Source organism: Megalobrama amblycephala, linkage group LG9, assembly GCF_018812025.1.
Source record: "Megalobrama amblycephala isolate DHTTF-2021 linkage group LG9, ASM1881202v1, whole genome shotgun sequence".
NCBI classification, from domain to species: domain Eukaryota; kingdom Metazoa; phylum Chordata; class Actinopteri; order Cypriniformes; family Xenocyprididae; genus Megalobrama; species Megalobrama amblycephala.
The window spans coordinates 2863804-2889938 of NC_063052.1; the positions used below are offsets into that span (position 1 = coordinate 2863804).

A 26135-nucleotide genomic window follows, 5' to 3' on the forward strand; every position below is an offset into this window, starting at 1 on the left:
GTCCGGAAGTGATCACGTCAAACACATCAGTGCTTTCTGTCAACACCATCTGTCTGATTTTAAAATGGCACAGGACAGTCTGAAGGTTGTGTAATAGTTATAGTGTGTGTGTTCTTCTACATATGGTTTATGAGGACACACTTCCTGTGTCCTCATAAACCAAATGGCTTAAAATAGAAAATACCAAATGTTAAGGTTTTTTTTTTTTGAAATTAAAAAAAATGCCAAAAGTTTTCTGTAATTGGTATGTTTAGGGGTAGGTTTAATGTAAGGGGATAGAATGTACAGTATGAAAACCTATGGAGAGTCCTGTAAACCACATATAGTTTAAAGGGGTCATGAACTGCGTTGTTTTATAATGTTTCCTGGGGTGCACTTATAATGTTAGTATGGTTTTTACATCAAAAATCATAAATTAGAAATAAAAGCATTTTTGCTACCCTGATTTTAGCCCTCGGGTTTGAACGCTCTGTTTTAAAGGGCGTGTCTGCTGTGAAACTCCCACTGCTGTGATTGGCTTACATCTTTGCCTTTGAAAAAGCTAAGTATTACTCTCTCTTTTAGAGTGTTTTTACTATTACAGCTCTCAAAGTTAACTTATTTTGAACAATGTTGCATTACATTTAGATATATGGCATTATATTTAGATCATGGCATGAAAGGTTGCAGAGATGAACAATGTAGCCAATCACAGACATGTTGTTGAGAGCATGAAAGCAGTGATCTTGTCATTACAACTCAATTTCTGCACACTAACAAATGCTTTCATTGTCACTAACAGTGCAAATGCAATATAACTAAGAGATTTGTTGAATAAAACGGGAGTTTTGAATCCTTTGAAAGGTAATGTTATTTTAGTCCTGTATTGCTCCTCTCTCCTCATCATCTCACTAAACGGAGCTAACATTGCAATGATGAAGTAGCTGTTGATTTCTTCTGCTGAGGCGGGGTTTCACCTATCTATTATAGATGGGCACATTCTAGGATCAGTCGTTCGCTGGACCTGGTGTCAATAAAAGCTTTTATTTGACTAACAATTAAGTTTTCAGTTCTGAAACTTACAGGATATTCTTATAGTATGATGACCTCTTATATATCAAAAGCTCAAGGAAAAGTTAATTTCTCAATTCATGACCTCTTTAAGTGTGTGCGTGTGTGTGTTTGAGCGCGCACTTGACCTAGCTTACTTTTGGGGACAAAAATCAACAAAAAAAACAGATATTAGCTAAATTTGTAAAACCTCCATTTCGGGGATGTCCTCAAACGGGAAAAAAAAGGTTTATTTAGAAAAGCATACTACTCTTGCTTGTTTTGCTGTAATGTACATTATGCGCAGTGTACACTGATGTTCAAAAGTTTGAGAAAGAAGGATATTTAGCAAGGATACAAAAGTGACAGAGTAAAGACTTTTCTGTTTATATAAACCCTAAACTTTGTAATCTGAATCACATATTCATTTACATGTACATTGCATGTATTCCAAAATAAAAACAGCACAAGCACAATGCATCAGTCGGCACATTCAGAACCGGAGAAAGTCAACAGAGCGGCCCTGAGTATAATTGTCATTTTTGTATTGATGACATTTCTAAAAAGAAAGCTCACATATGTCAGAAGAGCTTTTTTTAGTAAATACTTTTTCAATCTTCTACACTGACCAGTTTTTTAAAGTCCCCCAGTCAATCATTTTATCCCTTAAAACTTATCTTTGATCATCAAAATTACATATTTAAATGTTTTTTCCTGTGAAAAAAATTCTTCATGCCTTAAAACAGTGGTTCCCAACGACATTCCTAGGCTACGTTCCACTCCAGTTTTAGACACGCACTCGCAAACTTCCCTACACACTTCCCCTCGGGGGAATCCCTGCCGCCATTTTGAAGTGCGTTCCACTTCGTGAAGTGGACGAGGGAAGTTTACATGGACAGACCCTCGCTCCCTCGATTTTAACCGAGGGAGCGAGTCTACTTCACATGTACACTTCAGGCAGCTCCATAACCCACAATGCAATACGATTATGACGTCACCGCATATCGCGTTTAATTTACCCTACCACAAACAATTCTATGATATATTAATTATTATTTAAACATTTAAAACACACATATATACATATAGAATGCTGTATTAAACAAATTTGTAAGGGGAAAAAATAAATAATAAATCAGCTCCATTGCGGATTCCAAGTGATCAAGGGCTTAGGACGTTCCAGTTCAGCCCATTGCAAAGGTTCCGCCAGAAGTGGGCACTCGTGCAACGTAAGCAATGACGTACATCCGAGTCAACGAGACCGAGGGAAGTTAGCGAGGGAAGGGCATTTAAAAACCGAACTGGAACGCATCCCTATAGAGCCCCCAACACTGCATGTTTTCCATGTCTTCTTGATCAAGCACACCTGATTCAGATCATCAGCTCATTAGCAGAGACTCCAAGACCTGAAATGGGTGTGTCAGATAAAGGAGACATGCAAAATGTGCACTGTTGGGGGAGGCTCAAGGAATGTCGTAAAATACCAGAGATTGTATATAGGGCAGTGGTCTCAAACTCAATTCCTGGAGGGCCACAGCTCTGCACAGTTTAGCTCCAACCAGCTCCAACTCACACCTGTTTGGAAGTTTCTAGTAATCCTGAAGACCTTGATTAGCTGGATCAGGTGTGTTTGATTAGGGTTGGAGCAAAACTGTGCAGAGCTGTGGCCCTCCAGGAAATGAGTTTGAGACCACTGTTATAGGGAGATGAGAGGGTCTGTATCTCTTACCATTGGAGAAAGCGTAACGGCTAACTTAATCACGTGCTCAGCTCTCAGCCTATCATGTAATGGCAGTGACATCAGTCACAACATTCCCTAGTCTGCCTTCTCTTAAAAAAATACACTTTTATCAAGCTAAAATCTATTCGTTCCCAACAAAAGTATTGTTTAGTGATTAGCAAACAGGCTGTCGATTCATTAAATGATTAGCTATTTCCCCACAAAAGCTGTTTAATCAGCACAGTGAAGCCTCTCATCCATTGACATCCATTCAAAAACCTGGCGTACCGCCAGAGGTGGAGCATTAGCATTAGCCGTCAAATTTTTTTGGATAAAGGTTGCATGCTTGCCTTCCAGTGGCTTTAAAAATACTCTACACCCTTGCTTCATTTAGGGCAAATTCCAAACAGCATTTTGGCACCCTTGAAGGGCACTTTGAGAAGGAGACACCATTTGTAGGGGTGTTCCAAAAGAAAGTGAACAACTAAATCCCTTCACGAAGGGCCCTTCCATAAGGCCGTTAGCGAAGGATACATACGATGGTCACTTCGAGGAAGTAATTTTATTATTTATGGTCATGTGACTCAGCGAATACTCGTGATTCATTTTTAAAGCTAGATGGCGGGAGAGTTAACGAGTTAATTCAAGCTGTTTTTTGGGGGGTTTTTTGGTGATATATTTCACACATTTTTGTCATGTTATGTTTAAATACGTTTCATAGGTTAGAAATGTTGAGTAATTCATTGTCCCAAGATGAGACGGCAAGTACACTCACACACACATATATAACATATTTTAAAAAATATATAAATGTGTCTTTATTTCCAACAGCTATATTAACAGCAATAATAAGACATTTCTGTCGTAAGAACATCTAATCAGCTGATGGACACCGTGCTGCGTTGTCATGAAAACATCCCAGGTGAAGATAATGAAGAAATTACGTTGCTCCCTTCGCCAAGTGGATTCCAAACGGTTACATAATGGCACGCAAGTGCCCTGATCCCTTCAAAAGTCCCCACTTCAAGGGCTCTGGCCTTCAAAGGGAGTAGGGCATAGGGATGCTCCCTTCCCTTTGGAATTTGCCCTTAGTATACGCTGATACATGAATATGTAAATTAGCCCCGCCTCCACTCACAAGTGGAAATACTGGTTTAATTCAGCCATATACAGTATGTTTGAACCAGAAACTGATTCAGAAGAAGTAAATTATACTGGCTCACTCAAAATCACATAACGTAACATATCATATTAAAATGAATATGATTAGTCTTTGACTTGACTACGTTATCAAACAGCTAATAATGTTGTGCTAATGTTACACAAACCATGTTCCCATTTGCCATCTCAGAGTCAGACAGCTGCCTTCTAAAATCAGTGTCCTTAGAAACGCATTGAACAACTTTTAGAATGTCAGTGAAGAAAGGCATATAGTTCATCATAACATCGTAATATACATCATATACATAATTCACTCGCTCTATTGCTAAATGTACACAATTTTTCATATCAACAGAAAAAAATATACCAGGATAACCTGGCTTCTCTTGAGACTCCCCTGCTGAGACTCCGTTGATGTGATTGGTTACAAGATTGTTTGTGATGTAAGAAACACTAGCGATTTCAAACTGTGTTGAGACTGTCTTTGGTTCACTGCAGTTTTAAAGAGAAAATACTCAGCAGTGGTGTTGGCTTATGAATTTGCACATGGTTTGTCTTAAATCATATTAAAAACATCACACAGACAACATAAAAAAATTTGTTGTAATTTTCACTACAGGGGGTCTTTAAGACAAAAAGTGCTCGACTTAACCATCCATTTCAAGTGTGATAAATCAAATTAAACAACTCAAGAAGGAGGTGTGCAAAATTGCAGCTGATTTGATAAGGGTTTTTTTTAATATCTGAAATAGACACTGAATTAATGAGGTCATGTGATAGCAATGTAGCATACTAATGTCTGAAATGCTAATTGTGTACTATTTCAATGAATTCCTCCAATAGCAGCCACTGTACACTGTATATTGTATACTGTGCACTATGCACTAATGATCATCCTAAAAAAAATTAAAAAGGCACTTATATATTTGTATGTATAAAGACACAGTTGATACGGTGAAAATTAATATAATAAATAAGCATAAAATATTATTAAAAAACAAATTGTCTTTATTACATTACATTATTACTTTTTTCTCTACCTCACTATAGTACTGTAATGTTAGATGTATTTATTTATTTAAATATTCATTTATTTATTTACTCATTTTCATATATTTAGTTAGTTGAAGCTTATTTTTTATTATTTACTCATACTTTTCACTGAAATTTTCCACATGCAGACCCAAAGTCTTCACTGTAGTATTTAATTTCTTAAAGGGGTGGTTAAATGCGATTTCACTTTTTTAACTTTAGTTAGTGTGTAATGTTGCTGCTTGAGCATAAACAGTATCTGCAAAGTTACAGCACTGAAAGTTCAATGCAAACGGAGATATTGTCTTTTAAAGTTAAATGACTACAAACACGACCGGTTTTGGACTACAACGGGTTGGTGACATCATAAACCCTGCAAAACACGCCCCCGGGAACAAAGAGGCCATGTGGTGCAGCATGTGGAAGCGGAAGAGTTGTGTACACCGGACGCGAGCCGCGCGTCAAAAGATAATAGAACCCATTATAATCTGTGATATTTTCTACACTGGATGCGGCGCGGAAGAAGCTTCCAGAATCTACACGAGTTCAATGATGGATGGCTATTACTGACAGATGAAGCAGTTCCCACTTTAAAAGCAGAAGCTGCTGTTTATTGGCTTTAAACTGTAAGTACTTTATTGTTTGTACATGTTGCTATTTTTGGTTGCATCAAGGACATATACAAAGAGCAACTTGTTTTTGTTCCGCTAGCCAGTTGGCTAAATTCTACAAACACCAACAAACTTATGTGTTCATAGACAAACAGTTGTTCATTCTATAAATTAAACGCTACATTTACAAAAATGCGACTACTCAGTCATGTATTCGGCTACAGTAAAGCTTTAATCAGGATAAAACTGTATATTGAAAGCTAACAAACAGTGACATCATATCTAAACACTTTGACACAAATACTAAATGAAATACCATTCATAAACGTCCTTTATATGCCGCGATTGCAGCTTGACCCTCTTCATCTGGGTCTAATTCGGGCTCAATTTGATACAGCAATATAGACGCTATTATTTACATTTTGACTGAAGCAACGAATGGTAAGGGGCGTGTCGTTTCCGGACGCTTCAGCGAATCACGATACACTGGGCCAGCTACCAACCTGCTGCTGACCTATCTGAGCATATTGCGTATTTCGGAGGGAGTGGCTTCATAGAAGCAGGAAGTCAAAAGAGCCGTTTATATGACAGTGGAAACAGAGGTGTAGAATAAAGATAAAATATATGAAAAATACAGCGTTTTCAAATAAAACGAAGCATTAAGACATGTTAAACTGTGCCCCAAAAACACAATCAAGCCTAGAAAAAAAACACTTAACCACCCCTTTAATTTTGGGGCACAGTTAGTTTGTGGTAGGCCTAATTACAATTAGCTTAATTTAAGAATAACAGATGTCAAAGAGAAGTAAAAAATACATGTTTGACTTTCTTTGGAAAAAAATAATGTGACAGAGAGAAGGAAACAAGAGAAAGTTTTCAGACTGATTACGCTGTCGACATCGTCACATAAAAGGTGCGTTCACGCGGCCTCGTAATTCCTGTAGTTACAAGATTGTAGCTTGTAAAAAGCGTTCACGTCCTCGTAGAGCTCGTAATTACAGCTTGTAAACTGGGAGTTTTCTGAAAGCTCCTAGATGTACCGCATGGCCGCTGTACCACCTGACCACTGTAGATTGATTTATTAGGCGTTGATAGTGGTGCCATGGAAATGCATAATTCCCAGTCCAAGGACCAAAAGGACGTGAAAAGCTCCGAATATAACGTCACGTGTTGTCATTTCAAGATTCCGGTAAATACGAGGTGACGTGAATGCAGCTTAAGTTCTGACTGCTGGTCTAGCAAACCAGAATTCCTCATTAACAGGTTTACTAACATTCGCACAATAACAGTGACAAAACACCTCCATCCTTTGCTTATGCATTTATATTTATATTACCCAGCATGACAGGACGGTAGCTTTTGGTGACATCATTTACTGATGTAATGCACATTCTACTTTCAAACACGCTATTTCATCAACATCTTTTCAAAATCAAAGCTCTGATGTATTCCGAATTTTAACAAATTCAACAAAAAATGAGATACATTGTTTTAATTGTTACTCTGAAGTTGTTTTTATTATTGGATGAGCTGGATTTGTATAAAGGCTGAGATAACTAAATTAACTAACTAAATGGTGTCAACATTATGGCATCTTCTATTTAGAAATCTAGACCATGTGCTCATTTAGGTGATTGTAAATGATGTGTCTAACAAAAAAGAATCCTCTCATAATCAACTGTTACTGACAGTCACAGTCTTGAAAAGATGTGATGTTACCTGATGAATTTCTAGCAAAAGACTGACAGAAAACCACACAAAACCAGATGTGTGTAATACTTGAATAATTGTACTTCATTACTACATTTAAATATAATGATGGAGAATCTGTACTTTACTAGAGTACTATTAAGTGTTGATTTTGTTACTGTTAAATGAAAAATATTATAAAATAGTTTTCAATATTTTAAAAAAGCTAAAATAAAATAAAAAATATTAGATGAAAACAATTTTTTAATTTAAGTTGGTAGCTAACTGAAATAAAATAAGTTGAAGTACTCAAACTAAAATAAAATTACTAAAATGTAAATTAAAATGAAAACTGAAAATATACTAGTAAACACTTACTCAATATATACTATAAGTATATACATACTAAAATAACACTGGAACTATAGAAACACTTGTACTCTTAATCTATCATCTTTCCAAGTCTTCATGCTCCCTACAAAATCATTTAGTGCCCATTTACTGTAGTACATTTGCAGGTCATCATGATGAAAATCTTTTTTTTTTTACTGAGCTTGTAACACTGTCTACATTGGACGCAAATGGTGCGATGCGTGCAAAGATGTTGTCTACACTGGATACGCAAGCGACAAATCTCCGACAGTAAACTGATGCCTCGTTCTATTTATGACATGCTGACATGAAGGACAAATGCTTTGCAATAGGTGCTTGATCGTGTCCGGTGTAGACATGGTGTAAGACTTAATGTTTATAACATTACAACACAGTCACTGACTTCAAGCAATGTGTTTGAATTATTTTTGGTTTCTGAAGATGAATGAAGTTGTAATGTAAAGTTACTGTAACAAAATAAAACATTAAAAAGCTTAAAAAAAAAAGTAAATGTGGAAATTATTCACTTTCACTCAAGTATGTTTTATCTATACATTTTAGACCTTTGAAGAAAACAAAAGGAAGTTGAACATACAGCATTTGCTGCGCTGGTTCAGGTCAGTCCAAGTGCCGTCAGGGAGACACTTTCTGACCTTTGGTCCCACAATTACTCTGTTCCCTCTGCAGATGTACTCGATTTCATAATCCACCGGCAACACCTGTACACTACGGATCTGCATCCAGAAAGAGAGAACTCTGTTACAACAAAATTTAAACATACACTGCTGTTAAAAAGTCTGGGGTCAGTACGATGTTGTTTTAAAATGAAAGACTGCTTTTATTCAAGGCTGCATTAAATTCACCAAAAGTGACAGTAAAGGCATTTATAATGTCCCAAAAGATTTATATTTCAAATAAATGCTGTTCTTTTTAACTTTCTATTCATTAAAAAATCCTGAAAAAAAAAAAAAAGTCGTATGGTTTCCACAAAAATATTAAGTAGCACAACTGTTTTCAACATACAAGACATGTTTCTTGAGCAGTGTCATGTGACACTGAAGACTAGAGTAATGGCTGCTGAAAATTCATTTTAAATTTAGAAAAGTTATTTTAAAATTGTAAAGATATTTCACAATATTAATAATAATACTGTACTATTCATAATAATACTGTACTGTATTTTTGATCAAACAAATGCAACCTTATAGACACAATAAAAAAACTTATTTTAAAATAATATTAAAACATCTTACCTACCCCAAAATGTTCAACAGTAACATAAACTTTACCATCTATCCCCCCAAACTCACACAGATACACATATTTAATATAATAAATGTAATAATAAATTAAATTCTCAATTCTTCACACCTGTTCCTGGGTCAGGCCCCTGTATCTGATCCCCCCATCTCTTGGCGGGCGAATGATGGCACAACCTGATGGAAAAGATATGTAGATAATAAAAGATAATCAGGTTTTCTGAAGGATGTCTGTGAAATCCTACTTGTTACATTCACAGAAACTGTACAATCATTTATCACAATCTGCAATGCTCATTTTGACCATTAGATGGCAGAGTCTCCTTTCTAAACATCTGAGGCAGCTTTGAGCTAGCAGAAGCAATGGCGACAGCCATGATGGAAGCTTCTGTGACGGCCTGAGTCGTTTATTCAAACTAGCCATTCTTGCCACTATTATTAAAAAAGATGATATATATATATATATATATATATATATATATATATATATTATTTTCCACAAAAAATATAAACTCTCACAAAAATTTAAAACCAACTTTACAGTGGTTTCACTAGTGGAGCCTATTGTATTCATAGACTTCAAATGTAGCCCTTTATAGTACTAGTACTTCACAGCACTAAATTTTCCATTATATTTGAGTCATTCATGTCTCTAATCTGTGTAAATGTCTGAGTTTCCCCTGGGCTCAAGGCTCTGCTGGGGATTTGCTGTCAGAATGAAAGAGTGCAGTAGCTGTAGCCTGTTATTACAGCCTGGTTCACCTACAGTGTCAGCAGCTAATTACAGTCATCACCAAACCCAGTGCCCAGGGGCAAGACAGACCAGCATGACTGTGTGCACTTGTGTGTTCACACGTGCATGTGTGTATTAGAGTCATTTTGTGTGTAAGGGTATTTTTAGGGTCAAAAACATGAGCAGCATTAAATCAAATGCTTCCATTGGCTCGCTGTTCGCAGCTTTGAAGAGACTGTAGGGTAGTTGGAAATGCCAAGTCTACACTGCACAACATGTATTGTGGCATTTTGTGTAATTGCACACTGTATTTAAGAAGACCACGTACACAATGCAGTCTCGTTCTGTATATGGAATGGGTCAGGATGGTCGACTAGTCATCAACAACGGCATTTTGTTAGCTTAGATTTTTTAGCAGTGTGGTTTAAAGTGAATGAATTTTAAAATTCCGCTTCTCTCAAAGCAGGGTTATAATTGTTAAATAAAACTAAAACTGTTGAAAACATTTTTTGTTAAAGGTGCCCTAGAATTAAAAATTGAATTTATATTGGCATAGTTAAATAACAAGAGTTCAGTACATGGAAATGACATACAGTGAGTCTCTTTCCTTCTTATATAAATCTCATTTGTTTAAAAGACCTCCAAAGAACAGGCGAATCTCAACATAACACCGACTGTTACGTAACAGTCGGGGTGTACGCCCCCAATATTTGCATATGCCAGCCCATGATCGAGGCATTACACAAGGGAAGCCAGTATTAACGTCTGGATGTGCATACAATACTCACATAATCCGACGCATGCATGCAGTATGCATGACGAACACTTTGTAAAGATCCATTTTGTAGGTTATATTAGCTGTGTAAACTTTGTTTACGCACTGTTTAAGGCAAGTGCGAGCTCCGGGGGCTGAGAGCGCGAGCATTTAAAGGGGCCGCAGCATGAATCGGCGCATTTCTAATTATGCCCCAAAATTAGGCCGTTAAAAAATTTATTTTAAAAAATCTGTTGGATATTTTGAGCTGAATCTTCACAGACACATTTAGGGGACACCTTAGACATATTACATCTTGTAAAAAACATTCGATGGCACCTTTAATTGAAATAAAGCTGAAATAAAATATAAGTATTAGATAAAAAACATTGCCTTGGCATTGAATGTTTAAGTTTTTACAAAAATTACTAACTGGACATTTTAAAAATACCAAAAACTGCACTAAAATAAAAAATAAATGAAACCTGGTAGTAATATAAAAAACTAATAAAAATGACAAACACACATAACAAATGTCATTGTCAAATTGTCAAAACACATGTCAAATGTCAAATTAAAATGAAAATATAAAAATAAAAGCATACCGAAAATATTAATAAAAACTATAATACAGTGGTTCCCAACCACATTCCTGGAGGCCCACTAACACTGCACATTTCGCATGTCTCCTTTGTCTGACACACCCATTTTAGATCTTTGAGTCACTACTAATGAGCTGATAACCTTAATCAGGTGTGTTTGATTCAGGAGACATGCAAAATGTGCAGTGTTAGTGGGCCTCCAGGAATTTGGTTGGGAACCACTGCTATAATAGTATAAAAATTTTAGCATGTCAGCAGTAACAGTAGCTGCTGGACTATCAGTATACTGAAACCCTCCATAAAAAGTAGCAAGGATACATCTCACATTTGTATCAAATAACATTTCTAAAACCATTACTGTCAGACTCAGATATTTGGTAACACTTTGTTTCACAGTGTCCTTGTTACACGTTACACTTGATGCATGTAGCGATGATACCATTAAATTATGCATAATTACAAGCAACTAAGGCCCTGTCCACATGAGTATTTTCAAAAACGCAGCTTTTTCTATGCGGTTTGGCCGTTCGTCCTCACGCAAGCACAGTATCCGGTCACTGACATCAAACGTTTTGGAAAACTCCTGCCAGGGTGAAGATTTTTAGAAACTCTGGTTACAGTGTTGTTGTGTAGACGGTGAAACCAGAGATTTTGGCTTGTGACGTTGGAACAGGAACCGGTAATAACTCTTTTTTTCCAGGCTTCTGATTGGCCAACATGGCTTTACGGTGAGGGTTATATCACAATCTGTTGGTTTGGCATGCTTTTGACAGCGCTTCATAACGTGTTTTTGCACTTTCTTGTGGACGCGATTTTTTTTGAACAAAGAAGGAAAAACTCAGTTAATAACCCGTTTATATGTGGACTAGGCCTAAAGTATGTTTTTAATTAATGATTCAGTACTTATTTGTGTAATTACACTGTAACAAGAACACCTTAAAATAAAATGTAACCAAATGTTTACAATTGTTGGTCTATTTAAAAATGCAAATGATTGTGTCATGACTCTAAACATGTGAAATTAAACATGTAGTTCAGACAACCAACAAACTAGTTGAGGGGGGGTGGGCGGTCAAAACAGGCTAACAGGTCAAAAATAGTTAACATCAAACAGGTTAAACTGTTGGCTTCCATGTTTTTATGTTTACTACCATGTTTTTTCTTTACTAGACAAAACATTGGCAATGGCTATTATTAATGGCAGTCAACACTTAGGGTGCCGTTCACACTTGTAGAACGGTTCGTTTGGTTCATTTGGTCTGGACCAAAAAGGAAAAAAAAACATTTAGTCCTGGTCCGATTAGCGTTCATACTGGGAATCACCGAACCAAAAGATACCGAACCTAAAAGCATAGGGATACGTTCACAACCTGATTGGTCAGATTTTATGACATATTGCTTTTTTTGAGACGGAACTTACCGAACATCCAAAACAATGCTGTGTGCTGAGGTAAATGCGCTTGTTGTGTGTGTGTAGTCTGAATATGATGCTATTTTGGACAGCTGGGAACTCGTGAAGAGCTTATAAAATGCGTAAAGGAGTCAAAACAGCGGCGGGAATCCGTCCGTCACACACAAACGATCTACTGCATGGAGACGTGCGTCTGATGCCTGTGATGTGCAAACTTGCGACTATGACGAGAAAAACCGATATGCATGAGGATTCTGTACTTAGGGTCTCATCTTCCTGTTTTTGGTTCGTTTACATGTCTTTGGTCCATGTTGTGTTAATATATAATTCGAACCGCACCAGAGTTCGTTAGGAAGCGGACCGAGACCCATCTTTTCAGCGGTCTCGGTCCACTTGCTTGGTGAGTGCCGCACCAGGGTTCAGATGGCAGCGTTCAAACATGTTCAAATGAACCGCAGTAACAGAGCAATCGCACCAGGGTTTGTTAAAATCGAACCAAACATGACAAGTGTGACTGCACCCTTAAAAACTTAAAACTTAAAGGCAATACACTGTGACAAAGGATATTCCACAGGCTCTTGTTCCTGTTCAACAGGCCATAGAACAGGACAATTATGCATGGGGGGGGATTATATACGTGAGGATTTATGTACTTATTATAGCTGTCAGACATCTAATAGTGTTGATATTGTGTTTCATTAGTCGTTCAGCTTGGGTAAAGCAGACTAGCTAAGCTTGTAATATCTGAGATAGGAAGGATGCAATTAGAGCTGGATGGAGAAGACGTGACAAAAAATCCAATTCTAGAAGCTGACTGATGTGGCCAGTGAATAAGACCTTTTTACACACCCAGAATATCAACACACTGCATAGCAAACACAAACAAATAAACAAATAGATGCTCTCTCACACACACACACACACACACACACACACACATGTTGGGTTTTTGTATTGTATGAGGATAGACATAATAATTTTTATATTGTGCAAGCTTTACATTCTATTCCCCAACCTAAACCCTACACCTAAACCTAACCCTTACAGAAAACATAGTTTTTGTGATACATCCAGACCACTAGGTGTCAGTAAGTCCAAGACAACCATATCGGCCAGTACAAAACAAACACCATATTGCAGAGTGCACCTTTAACCAAAAATAGTATTGTTTTGTATTTTTTCCTTCAGTATATGGTTTGTACTTGATTACAGTTCCCATTCTTACATATAAAGTTAAAAAACAAAAATTACAACTGAAAACAGGAAATATACATGACAAGCATTACTTGAAAAGTTACACAAATCCATATGTAAGAAAAAAAAGAGCAAACACATCTCCATTACCTGTGGTTGTATTACGTGAGGCTATGGTGAGGGAGAAAGACCCGAGGAGAAACGAAAGAACAAATGTGAGGGCCATTCTTGCACCTGCAGAACAAGAGAAAGAGAGAGCCGATCGGCATTATCAGAAGAGGAACGGGTGAGTGTGAAAACACTTAGAGAGTGATGGAGACTGATTGTTTAAGGGTGTGAGATGAGTGTGAGAGAGGTCCCTGAAGGACAAGAGGAAAGGAGGAAGTACAGTAGGAGAGCACACAAGGGGAAGAGACAGGAAAGGAGTGGAGGTTGAGAGGAGGAGGCATGGGCCGAGGAGAGAAGCAGAAGGGTGGCGAAGAACAGATCACAAACGGCACTTGCGGACAGACGGATCTGAACAGCTGATCTCCTCTTCTAGATTCACAGTTAGTCTACCACGACCAACCAAATGAGTCACTCGCGGCAGGGTGCCTTCCCTTACTCAGCCTACAGTTCTGCTTAATATCTGCATCAAGGTGCAAGCACTGCCCAGCCGTCCCCCATCAATATTCCCTTTCTGCTTAGCTGCTTTCTGACTCAGATGCGCCAGCAAGCACGACTGTTGGTGTTAATGGGGGTGGACAAGATGAATGATAGCTGTTGTTTCAGTCAGTGGCTATTGTGTATTTATTGGTGTTGTTTTTGACGTGAAGGGTCCCATTTTACTTGTAGCAGCATATGTATAGCAATTGAGATTCACATGCAGTACACACTTAAGCCTTGAATTTGATTGGCTGAGCGGTGTTCCTAAAATGATAGAGTAACAATGAATACAGCATACGATAACATAGATAACAATGATAACAGCACTGTACATTATAGATGAGGATTTTTCAGTGACTCTTTCTGCAGATTACAAGGCAGAAGGTGATGACAAGTGACTGATTTTATCATTGAGTCATTGCCTCAATCAATTCATTCAACAACACTAATTCATTAAGGAATAAAATAAGTGTCTTGTCATTATATGCATAAGTTATTGAATGATTCACTCAACTGATTCATTCCACAACACTTATTCATTCAGGAATGAAACAAGAGGAGTTTCTCAATACCAAATGCGCAAAGTTCGGACTTGCATCCTTGGTAATTCGGACTTGCCAAGTTCGACTCAGAAGAACAGACTCCCGGGGATGGGAGGACGCAAGTCCTGGTGATTCTGCAAATGGTACAGCAGCGTACTTGATAGCCTTACTCAGCTCGTTCTGGCTACTTCAGTTATCTCTGTATGTATATTTTAGGCAACAATAAAAGAAAATATATTATTAAACACCACTCTGCCTCTTTTCGTTTTCATTTAAAAAAAATCTTAAACATATTAATAGCCACACAAATGTGGTTCAGGTAACGCATTCATTGATTAACTTCACTGCATGTATATTTATAACAAAATGAAATATAAAACACAACCCTGCTTTTTTCTTCTACATTTTAAAAATATTAAACATATTAATATTTTCAGGCGATATGTGCATATGTACTCTGATTATCTTAACTGTGATAAAATGAAATATGACATAAAACACAACCCTGTCTCTTTATTGATCATTAAAATGACATTTAACAAAATTTTGTTAAATGTCAGTTTTAATGATCAATAATAGCCATTATAAAAGTAAAAGGTATAAGAAGCTATACAATACGAAATAAAGCAAACAATTCAGTCAAACATACAAAGCCAGCACTCAAGTAGGCTGCAACAGAGTTAAATAGCCTAAATATAAATATAAAAATATGCGCTTTATCAATAAACCACAGATTTGAGCTTTAAACAAATATATTCTCAACTACATTTCATGACACAATAACAGTAGTATTTTAAAATTTCGTGGGTTTTATCCTCAGCTATTGACGCTCACTGGTTAGTGCGATATGCATTCTGGGATACCTGGCTGTCTCAAGTCCGCACAAGTCACCTCTCGTTGCATCCTCGATAAAAGGGGCGGATCAAGAACACATCCAGGTATTTGAACTGTACTTGGATAAGTGTGAACTTTGAATTGGAACAATACTTGGGCAGCTAACTGATGAAGTCCACAAGAACATAATTACAGACAAGAACGCATATTGAGAAACAGCTATGGTGGTATCTTAATAAGTAACTGAATGATTGACTCAGTTGATTAAAGGGAAAGATCACCGAAAAATGAAAATTTGATGTTTATCTGCTTACCCCCAGTGTGATCAGACCTCACTAAGCGAGTGCTGAACGCAGTTGGACATAGCGGTATTTTAGAGGTAAAAAATGATATAAATACTGTTCGGTTTCTCGCACAAACCGATCGTTTCGTGTCTTAGGACATCAATGTGTCGTCACGAGCAGCAGGGTTTAATTTGGATTTGTCTATGCAAGGTTTTTCGACTCTTATTGATCCAAGTTCCCATTCACTCCCATTTCACTGACAGACGGCAAAGGTTGGAGTTAAAAATCATCATTTGTGTTCTACTGAAGAAACAAAGTCAACTACATCTTGGATGCGCTGGGGGTAAGCAGATAAACATCAAATTTTCATTTTTGGGTGAACTATCCCTTTAATTCAACAACACTGATTCATTCAGGAACAAAACAAGGGGCTGTTTTTAAGAGTGAGGCATTGAATCATTGCCTCAACCAATTCATTCAAGGTACAAAAGAAGTGACTGTCTTTATGAGTGAGTCATTGAATAATTGACTCAACAACATTCATTAATTCAACAACACTGATTTATCTAGGAATAAAACAAGTGAATGTCTTTATGAGTAAGATATTGAATGATTGACTCAATTGACTTAAGAACACTGACTCATTGAGGAATGAAAAGGTGACTGTATTTATTAGTGAGTCAATGAATATTTAACTTAATTCAATTAAAAACACTGATTAAGTCTTTAAGAGTGAGTCTTTAACCCCTTAGCATTCCTGTGAAAGTTGCCTAAAACACCTAAAATAAATTGCATGCTGTTCTTGAACCATTTGGAGTATATGCATGGTTTTGGTCTCTTTTGAAAGGTATGTGTACCGCGGGCAGTACAATGGAATGCTAAAAGGTTAAATCACTTACATCAAGAAGCATCCAACTATGCATGAATCTTACAATTTAAGATTTAAAGGGGCTATATGTAATTTAGAAACCCTTGTTATCAGTGACACCAGTGGCCGTTAAGTGGCCGTTACAGCAAGCAACTTACTGCTCATGCTCGCACTCATTCACACGCTCCATATAGCGAGCCTCAGCCAAATCGGAGACGTAATGTACAAGAGACTGAACATCATTTAAGGCCTCGATATATTCACGGCAAAGTTCTTTTTTGTTCTTCGCTTAGAAGTAAAAAGAAGTTGGAAAATCCTTTGCCGCGATATACTATTAACAAACATCATGACGCCATCCGCGCTCATGAGAGCAGTGTTTAGATGAATATGTAAATATTGCCTCTCATTAACAAAATAAATACACAACAAAAATGACAGTAGTGAGAAAACAGCAGTTAAGAAAGTATCTGATCATAGCGATGTGATGTTTGCACCAGCTCTGCAATTAACTGGCATCATGTCAACAGATGAGGTAATTAAAATTACACTGTTATGATAGTTTGATTATAAAGTATATTTGAGACTAGACTATATAGAGCTGGCTATGTGAGACTATAATGTAGTTTGCATTAATCCCTTTTCTTTGCATCACACATTGACATTACAGTAGAAAATGGCATTATCCTAAACATTATATGAGCATTTATTTCATATATATATTTCATTTGTCATTGTAATTGATCCTGTTAAATCATTATAGACTAACATTGTTTATGTCACTGTTACTGTGAAACAGCAAACTTTTTTATTTTAGTTTGTGTTGATGTTAGTGGACTCCATCTGGAAGAGAATGTAAACATCACATCCTTTTGATTTTCCCAGCAAATCATCCTTCACATAAACAACTATCTTCTACATGCTTTCAAAGAAAACCTAGGAAGTCAGGGAAGGTCTCGTTTTTTAAGTTCCATTACAAGCTGTTCACACATTGGCAGTAAAAAAACTGATTAATACATGAAAATTCTTACATATAGCCCCTTTAAACCATGTATTATGTTGCAGCTTCTAACAACATTACTGGCCAACTGGTGAGTAACTCATTAAAGCCAATTTCTACTTGCATTTGCAGCTTGGTGAGTGTTAATTTTGAACCTTGTTCACAATGTTGAAGGGAAGGGGAACATTGAAAGGAAGATGTAATAGCAGGGCATGTTCATAAGCCCCTATAATGAGTGTGGAATTGCAGACGAGAAAAAGAAAAATATTCTTCAAAGAGCTGAAAAACCACAGAGAAACAAATCTGGGACGTAGAGCACGTAAACCACCAGCTTCGTATGAGGAACTGGGGCCAATGCACACACACGCTCACATTTCCTCACACACAATCTGATTAGACAGCCAACAATCAACCAGGACTAATCTACATAAATTAATTTCACCCAAATGATATGCTAATTTGAAATACAGGTAGCAAAGCAGGAAGATTCTACTCCACCAGAACGCTTTACACTTCCTGTGCTGTAATCACAATGGAAGCAATTTCTAGAGATTATTCACGGCTTCTAACTGTTCTCAAAGGAGTATGAACGAGTATATGAGCCATAACACATTTCATCCCACACTATAAAAGCAGACAAGGCTTTCCGTCGTGGGAGCGCAGCGTGCTGTAAAGGCGGTCTTCGCATGAAAGGCAGGTTAGGATTAACTTTAGCGGGAGAGGCAGCACAAGGAAAGATTTTCATGAATGCATGCAATGAACATATGGAGTTGCCATACAGCCTTGACAGAAAAAAAAGAAAATGAAGGAGAGAAATCGACAGAAGCTAGCATGCTGCCTTGCTGTCTACTGCTTACACTGGCAGCTGTCTTCTAAGGGGCTGTGCACACAGGACACGTTCTTTCTTCTGTCTGCGCTAATTGTTGATCTATGGTAAATATGGACTAGACGAACATCTTTGTCCGTTACGGCACGTCTCACACTACGAGCATGTTGTTTTTAAGATGCTATGTCAAGTTAAAAATAGTTTATGCAGTAAATCAATGTCAGTTTTTCGGATGAACCTGATGAGTGTTAAGGGTAGTTGCATGCATTTCCATGAGCTTTTTGCAGTTAACATTAATATTTTAGCTTACAATTTATACAAATGTGTAATGAAAAATATTTTAGATACCATTTCTTCTGTTTTTTTTTTTTACTTTTATTTTTTGACTTAATTCGTTTTTAGAGCTCATTAAAGCTGCACGTATAATAATTAGTAAAATGCCATGACAACAAATTCCCAAAAGTATTTAATGTCAAATAGGCTATCCATTAGCAAAGGTGTATAGGAGTTAATGGCGCTATAAACTTGCCTTCTGTTCAATTCTGTTACGCTCCGTCTAGCTGTTTTTAATGCTAGGATATGTTCTGTGTGAATTGGCCCTAAGGCATCTTCCTAATAGAAATGTAACCACATAAATGACTGATTTAGAATGCTCTACATAAACACTGTGCAATACACAATTAGTGCTCCTCACATGAAGCTCACAGCTGTGTACCAAATGACATACTATACGCACATATACTATGAACCATCAAGGGTATGAGGTTTAAAAGATTATAATGTCATGTAGCAGTGGAGTCTGAGAGCCCTTCTCTTTTGGCTATGTAAGTAAAGCTGATGTCCAACATTCCACTGTTTTGTTTGTTTGTTTGTTTTTTATTATTATTAATTAAGTGCATCATCCTGGTATTAAAAGTGCAATTTTTCTTGTTGGAATTTTCAGCAAGAGCACACACTATTTATACTACAGAAGGGCTTAGGACAAATTGGGATGCATATAAGATAAATGACTCGACTGATTTCAAAAGAGTTTGGTGTTAGAATGTTGCTAATCTAACTAGGTGATACTGTTCTAATCATAAAAAGCACATACATTATATTGAAAGAAATAAGTACATTCATAATTTGCATTTCTCATGCTCATCCACCATCTTGAATTATTTCTCCCAGTGTTTGTCGCAATGCATTTTGGAATTGCTTTTCAGTGAAGGATACATGTAAGTCTTAGAATTTACCCCAGATTAGGTATAATACTGCTTACTACATTTTGGAACAACCATTGTGTTTGTATAGCACACCTATGATGCCTTAAAATCAGTGATGGACAGTAATTAAGTATTTTTAAATTTTTTATGTAAAAATCAGAGTATCAGAGTATTTTTATTTTGGGAAATTTTTACTTTTACTTAATTAGATTCCAAAGCATAATGTTGTACTTTTTACTTTTTACTCCACTGCATTTCATAAAAACATAATTTCCTATTATTTTGAACTGAAGCAATCGTCACCCGCTCCGAGACGCACTGAACGATTTATGCAATCGTATCGGTCCAAATAAATCACATTGAACAATTTATTTGTGAATTGGACCAATCTGATTGCATCTGTTCTTGAGGCAACAACTTATTCAAGTTGATTCAAATGATCAGGTGTTTACGTAATTCACAAGTCTGACTCAAAATTGGCCAAGAACAGGAGATCCTCGAAACTTAAGTGCGTGCGTGACTGATGGTGCAGAAAGTCACTAATGCCTAATTTTTGGATTTATTATTTGTAAATGAAAATCAAATTTAGGTCACGACTGTCAATGTGAATTGTGTGAAATGGCTGAATGTGGACATGTTCATATTTATTTAGCATCGTGTGAACATGGTAGGTTTAGAAACAAAACATAACACTAAAATAACGCAAGTCAATGCCCATGCATCTTCTCCGTTGCCATAGCAGTTTCAAATCATATAAAGCTAGTATATTCGCATAGTGTTCTTCTAACAATGTTAACACATTTTGCCCTTTGTGACGTCTTTTTTTTTATATTGTATGTTTATATTTGTCAACACACATTTACACAGATTTTATTTTTCCTCATTTTTAAATAGGCTTACTATATGGTATATTTTGTTATTGTCACTTGTTTGCACACTTGAATTATCAGTAATTATCAGTTTTCTTACTTTGTATGCCTAATCTTCAATTTAACAGTTCATAATAATTCACATTCCATATACACATGTTTTGAGCAGTACGATAGCGTATATAAAATTGCAAAAGAAATAAACTTTTTATACTTTTTATTTTTTTAAGACTTAAGTACATTAAGTAATCAATCATTTTTGTGCTTTTACTCAAGTAAAATTAAAAAGGAGTACATCATACTTTTACTGGACTATTATTTTATCAGGGTATATGTACTTTTACTCAAGTACTTGATTTGTGTACTTCATCCACCACTGCATAAAATGTTGGTAGACAGCTTGCTAGGTTTTGGAACAGCTATTGTCAGAGTAAGGCTCTGGTGCTAGGTAGTAAAGAGGAGATTGTGAATGCTGCTTTGTTATGTGAAAATGAAAGTAATGAAATTCACTTGCTGCAGTGCAGGGTGAATGTACACACACATACACACAATCTGACAGTGGCACGAAGACAGGGCTCCACCTGAGGCGTAAAAGTGACCTCTTGGTAGCAAGCTCTCTTGTCTGTCTCTCTCTCTCCTCCTCTCTCTAACATGTTCTCTCTCTCTGGCTTGCTTTTTCCAGACCACAATTGTGTTCTTTATTGCATCCTTCCAAAATCACTGCTGTCTTTCTCTTTCTTTATTCAGTCTTCTTTTATCTCTCTACAGAGCAATTACTCTCAGTCTTTCCCCCCTCAATCTTTCTAACTGGCTTGTCTCATGAAAACAACATTTCACTCAAATGGTTTCTCACACCATATATGCTCATTATAAGCAGCCTGATTGCAATACACAGCACTGAAACCACCGCCATAATCTCTGCATATTTTTGATTTATGCCACCCTGATTGAAACACCTAAATATTCAAGATTCTGTCATTCAGAAGTACCATTTTAAGAATCGGTCATTGAAAAACATACCAGTTGCCAACTACTCTGAAAACTGGGGTGGAAACGTCCCCTGCAGTGTTTATGTTGGATACAGCCCTGGCACGCACACATTTATGCACATTCACTTGGTAAATGACAGGTGACAGTCTCTGTATGGACAGTGAAAGCAAAGCACGTCTCTTTTTGACTGGAAACCAAAGCTAAAAACTGCCTAATTCTGTTGCCAGGCAACCATTCATGTACCCTCCTTCCGTTTGCTCTTTGACTGCTGTCAGACTTTCTTGATGTTTTAACCCCCGGTGACACACTGTTTCTACCACGCCTCTGTAAACGAACCCTCTCACCCATCTGACTGCAGAGGTGATGAGTGAACTCGACGGTTTCTCTGCAGTGTCTCATCAGCGCCTCATCTAGCGTGAAAATGTGGATTAGCAGTTTGCACCTGGGCAGCTAATATTAACCACCATAGAAATAGTATAAGCATGTAAATTAGCATGAAACGAGGACCTAAAATGGGCAGGGCTTACACTGTCAGATTTTTTTTTTTTTTAAATTGCACCTTTTGGGGGTACAACAGCTTGTAACTGGGGCAGCACCCTTAAAAGAACAACTTTATACCTTATCTACCCCTAAAAGGTGCATAGCAGTACCTAATATATGTAATGTGTACCCTTAAAGGATTAGTTCACTTTTAAATAAACTTTTGCTGATAATTTACTCACCCCCATGTCATCCAAGATGTCCATGTCTTTCTTTCTTCAGTCGAAAAGAAATTAAGGTTTTTGATGAAAACATTCCAGGATTTTTCTCCATATAATGGACTTCAATGGGCACCAAACGGTTCAAGGTCAAAATGACAGTTTCAGTGCAGCTTGAATATGATGAATAAGGGTCTTATCTAGCGAAACTATCAGTCATTAAAAAAAAAAAAAAAAAAAAAAAAAAAAAAAGTTTACGTTTTATAAACACAAATGCTCGCCTTGCTTTGTTCTGCAATGCGCATTCGTGACGTCACGTAATACGCAATTACGTTGAAAAGGTGGTGCACATGTGGCAATGGTTGGCATTTGCCACATGTGCACCACCACGTCTTGTCAGATCTTCGTATGCCCGGTTCAAAAAGGTAGGACAGGACGATCTTCTCCTCAAAGTTCAAAATTGTCCGACATTGTTGTTTTACCTTTTTTTGTAAATGGCGTTTGACTTAGTATTTGCACATTCAACTTGTAAACACTGAGTCCGTAATTCTGCCTACGTCAAGCGTGACCTTTTCAGCGTAATTGCGTATTACGTGACGTCACGAACGCACATCGCTGAACAGAGTAAGGCGAGCATTTGTGCTTAAACTTAACCCTCTGGAGTCTGAGGCTGATTTGGGGCCTGGAGAAGTTTTGACATGCTCTGACATTTGTGCTTTTTTCAGTTGTTCATAAACATATAAATGACAAAAGTGTCATTAAACTGTATTCAGCACAAACTAGGCTACAATAATATGTGAGGAACATGTATGTACATGTTTGTGTTTTTGAAGGAATAATGTTTATGCGTGGTTACTGAAAAAACAAAAAACTTAAGTCACTGAAATAAGGCCAAAATAAGTATATTAAATCTGTGTTCACAAGACTTTTGGGTATTGGAGGTTGTAGACTAGAGTTTTTGCTTCAAAATTATGTAAAAATTATGCTGCCTACTCCTTCATATAAAACAATATATTGATTTAGTTTTTGTAAGACACTTTTTGCCAAGAAACACCGTATGCATGGAGGCGTGAATCACCACTGAAAAATGGGCCATTCTCACCTGAGAAGACAAAAGAATTGGATAGTAATGAGCTGAAATGACTTGCATATTAATGAGGCATTTCAGTCAGGTAGGCTGTGAAAAAAACCTTCTGTGATGTCTCAAGCTCATCATGATATATGAAACATACAGAAAAATATTATTACAATATAAAGTAATGGTTTTATATTATACTTTAAAATATAATGTATTTCTGTGATGCAAAGAGTCTGAATATAGGCTTTTAGTTTAAAAGCATGCACATTTTGGAGAAATATTGGAATCTCATATGCTTATGTCAATTTTCTATACAGAGAAGTTATATTTATTTAATATTCATTGTCATTACTATGAGCGCTGGTGTTTTCAATTCATCCTTGAAGTCAGAGGGCGCTCTCTGTGCATTTTTAGTCCACAAATTCATCTAAAAGAAGAAGAGGCTATTCCATGAATGGAGTTTCCAATTCATACTGCAGCCGGAGGGCGCTAAAGAAACAAAAACTCATCTAAAATTCATAAATAGAAGAAAAGAAAACAGGAACTAACTGCATGTCTTCTAGAGCTCCCTAACCATGACTTTTACATTCAGATAAACACTTTTCAAGACAATAAATACACGATTGAGACGATGAATGCATGTATTGCCTCTGAATTTGAGTCTGAATAGCGCTGGCTCTGTGGGCGTGGCCGCATTAGCAGATAATGAGCTGAATCACGGACTTCTGACATGGCTCTCTTTTCATACAGATTACATAAACACAGAAGGTTTGTTTTTGATTTGACTTACATGATTTAAAACCTGACATCTTAACGTTTTTTTAGACATAAGTTTAATTTTTCTGTGATTAGCATTCACTAAGTTACAGTTCATTTTCTGAGAACTATCAGATTGGACTTCGTTCAGAGGGAGAGGAGAAATCACGCATCATGTTAGTTTTCTTTATTTTACAAAAAGCACAACATTGTGTTTTTACTCTGAGTGTATACAAATAAAAGAAGATATTCTATAGTTTCAATTGATATATTACTTATGTCTCTATGACAAAAAATGACGGAGTATTTTAAGTCTGTTTTGCTGCAATGTGAAAAAAAACCTGCAAAACGCGCCGGCGCGTTTTTAGACCTCAGAGTGTTAAACTTTTTAATATTTTTTTTTAAATGACAGATCGTTTAGCTAGATAAGACCCTTATTCATCGTCTGGTATCGTCTGGTATCATCTGGTATCGTTTAAAGCCCTTTGAAGCTGCACTGAAACTGTCATTTGGACCTTGAACCGTTTGGTGCCCGTTGAAGTCCATTATATGGAGAAAAATCCTGGAATGTTTTCATCAAAAACCTTAATTTCTTTTCGACTGAAGAAAGAAAGACATGGACATCTTGGATGACATGGGGGTGAGTAAATTTTCAGCAAAAGTTTATTTAAAAGTGAACTAATCCTTTAAGCTACTACTTTTGAACATTTCAGGAATAAATAATGTACAAACCCAATTCCAAAAAAGTTGGGACACTGTACAAACTGTGAATAAAAAAGGAATGCAATAATTTACAAATCTCATAAACTTATATTTTATTCACAATAGAATATAGATAACACATCAAATGTTGAAAGTGAGACATTTTGAAATGTCATGCCAAATATTGGCTAATTTTGGATTTCATGAGAGCTACACATTCCAAAAAAGTTGGGACAGGTTGCAATAAGAGGCCGGAAAAGTTAAATGTACATATAAGGAACAGCTGGAGGACCAATTTGCAACTTATTAGGTCAATTGGTAGAGTCTCTCAGAAGTCAAGATGGGCAGAGGATCACCAATTCCCCCAATGCTGCGGTGAAAAATAGTGGAGCAATATCGGAAAGGAGTTTCTCAGAGAAAAATTGCAAAGAGTTTGAAGTTATCATCATCTACAGTGCATAATATCATCCAAAGATTCAGAGAATCTGGAACAATCTCTGTGTGTAAGGGTCAAGGCTGGAAAACCATACTGGATGCCCATGATCTTCGGGCCCTTAGACGGCACTGCATCACATACATGAATGCTACTGTAATGGAAATCACAACATGGGCCCAGGAATACATCCAGAAAACATTGTCGGTGAACACAATCCACCGTGCCATTCGCCGTTGCCAGCTAAAACTCTATAGGTCAAAAAAGAAGACATATCTAAACATGATCCAGAAGCGCAGGCGTTTTCTCTGGGCCAAGGCTCATTTAAAATGGACTGTGGCAAAGTAGAAAACTGTTCTGTGGTCAAACGAATCAAAATTTTCAAAGTTCTTTTTGGAAAACTTGGACGCCATGTCATCCGGACTAAAGAGGGCAAGGACAACTCAAGTTGTTATCAGTGCTCAGTTCAGAAGCCTGCATCTCTGATGGTATGGGGTTGCATGAGTGCGTGTGGCATGGGCAGCTTACACATCTGGAAAGGCACCATCAATGCTGAAAGGTATATCCAAGTTCTAGAACAACATATCCTCCCATCCAGACGTCGTCTCTTTCAGGGAAGACCTTGCATTTTCCAACATGACAATGCCAGACCACATACTGCATCAATTACAACATCATGGCTGCGTAGAAGAAGAATCCGGGTACTGAAATGGCCAGCCTGCAGTCCAGATCTTTGACCCATAGAAAACATTTGGCGCATCATAAAGAGGAAGATGTGACAAAGACCTAAGACAGTTGAGCAACTAGAAGCCTTTATTAGACAAGAATGGAACAACATTCC

At 37.0% G+C, this 26135-nt stretch overlaps 1 protein-coding gene across 3 annotated transcripts in view; it reads right to left on the reverse strand.

Annotated features, from left to right (window-relative positions):
- gabbr1b (gamma-aminobutyric acid (GABA) B receptor, 1b) overlaps positions 1-26135 on the reverse strand; it is a 132622-nt gene that overhangs the window by 81018 nt on the left and 25469 nt on the right. For all 3 annotated transcript variants that reach the window (XM_048201193.1, XM_048201194.1, XM_048201195.1), the window contains exons 2-4: positions 13718-13801; positions 8986-9050; positions 8210-8348 (exon numbers count right to left, since the gene is read on the reverse strand). In XM_048201193.1, the coding sequence (XP_048057150.1) occupies positions 8210-8348; positions 8986-9050; positions 13718-13793 (280 nt within the window). In that variant the 5' untranslated portion in view covers positions 13794-13801. The remainder of the gene's footprint in view (positions 1-8209; positions 8349-8985; positions 9051-13717; positions 13802-26135) is intronic.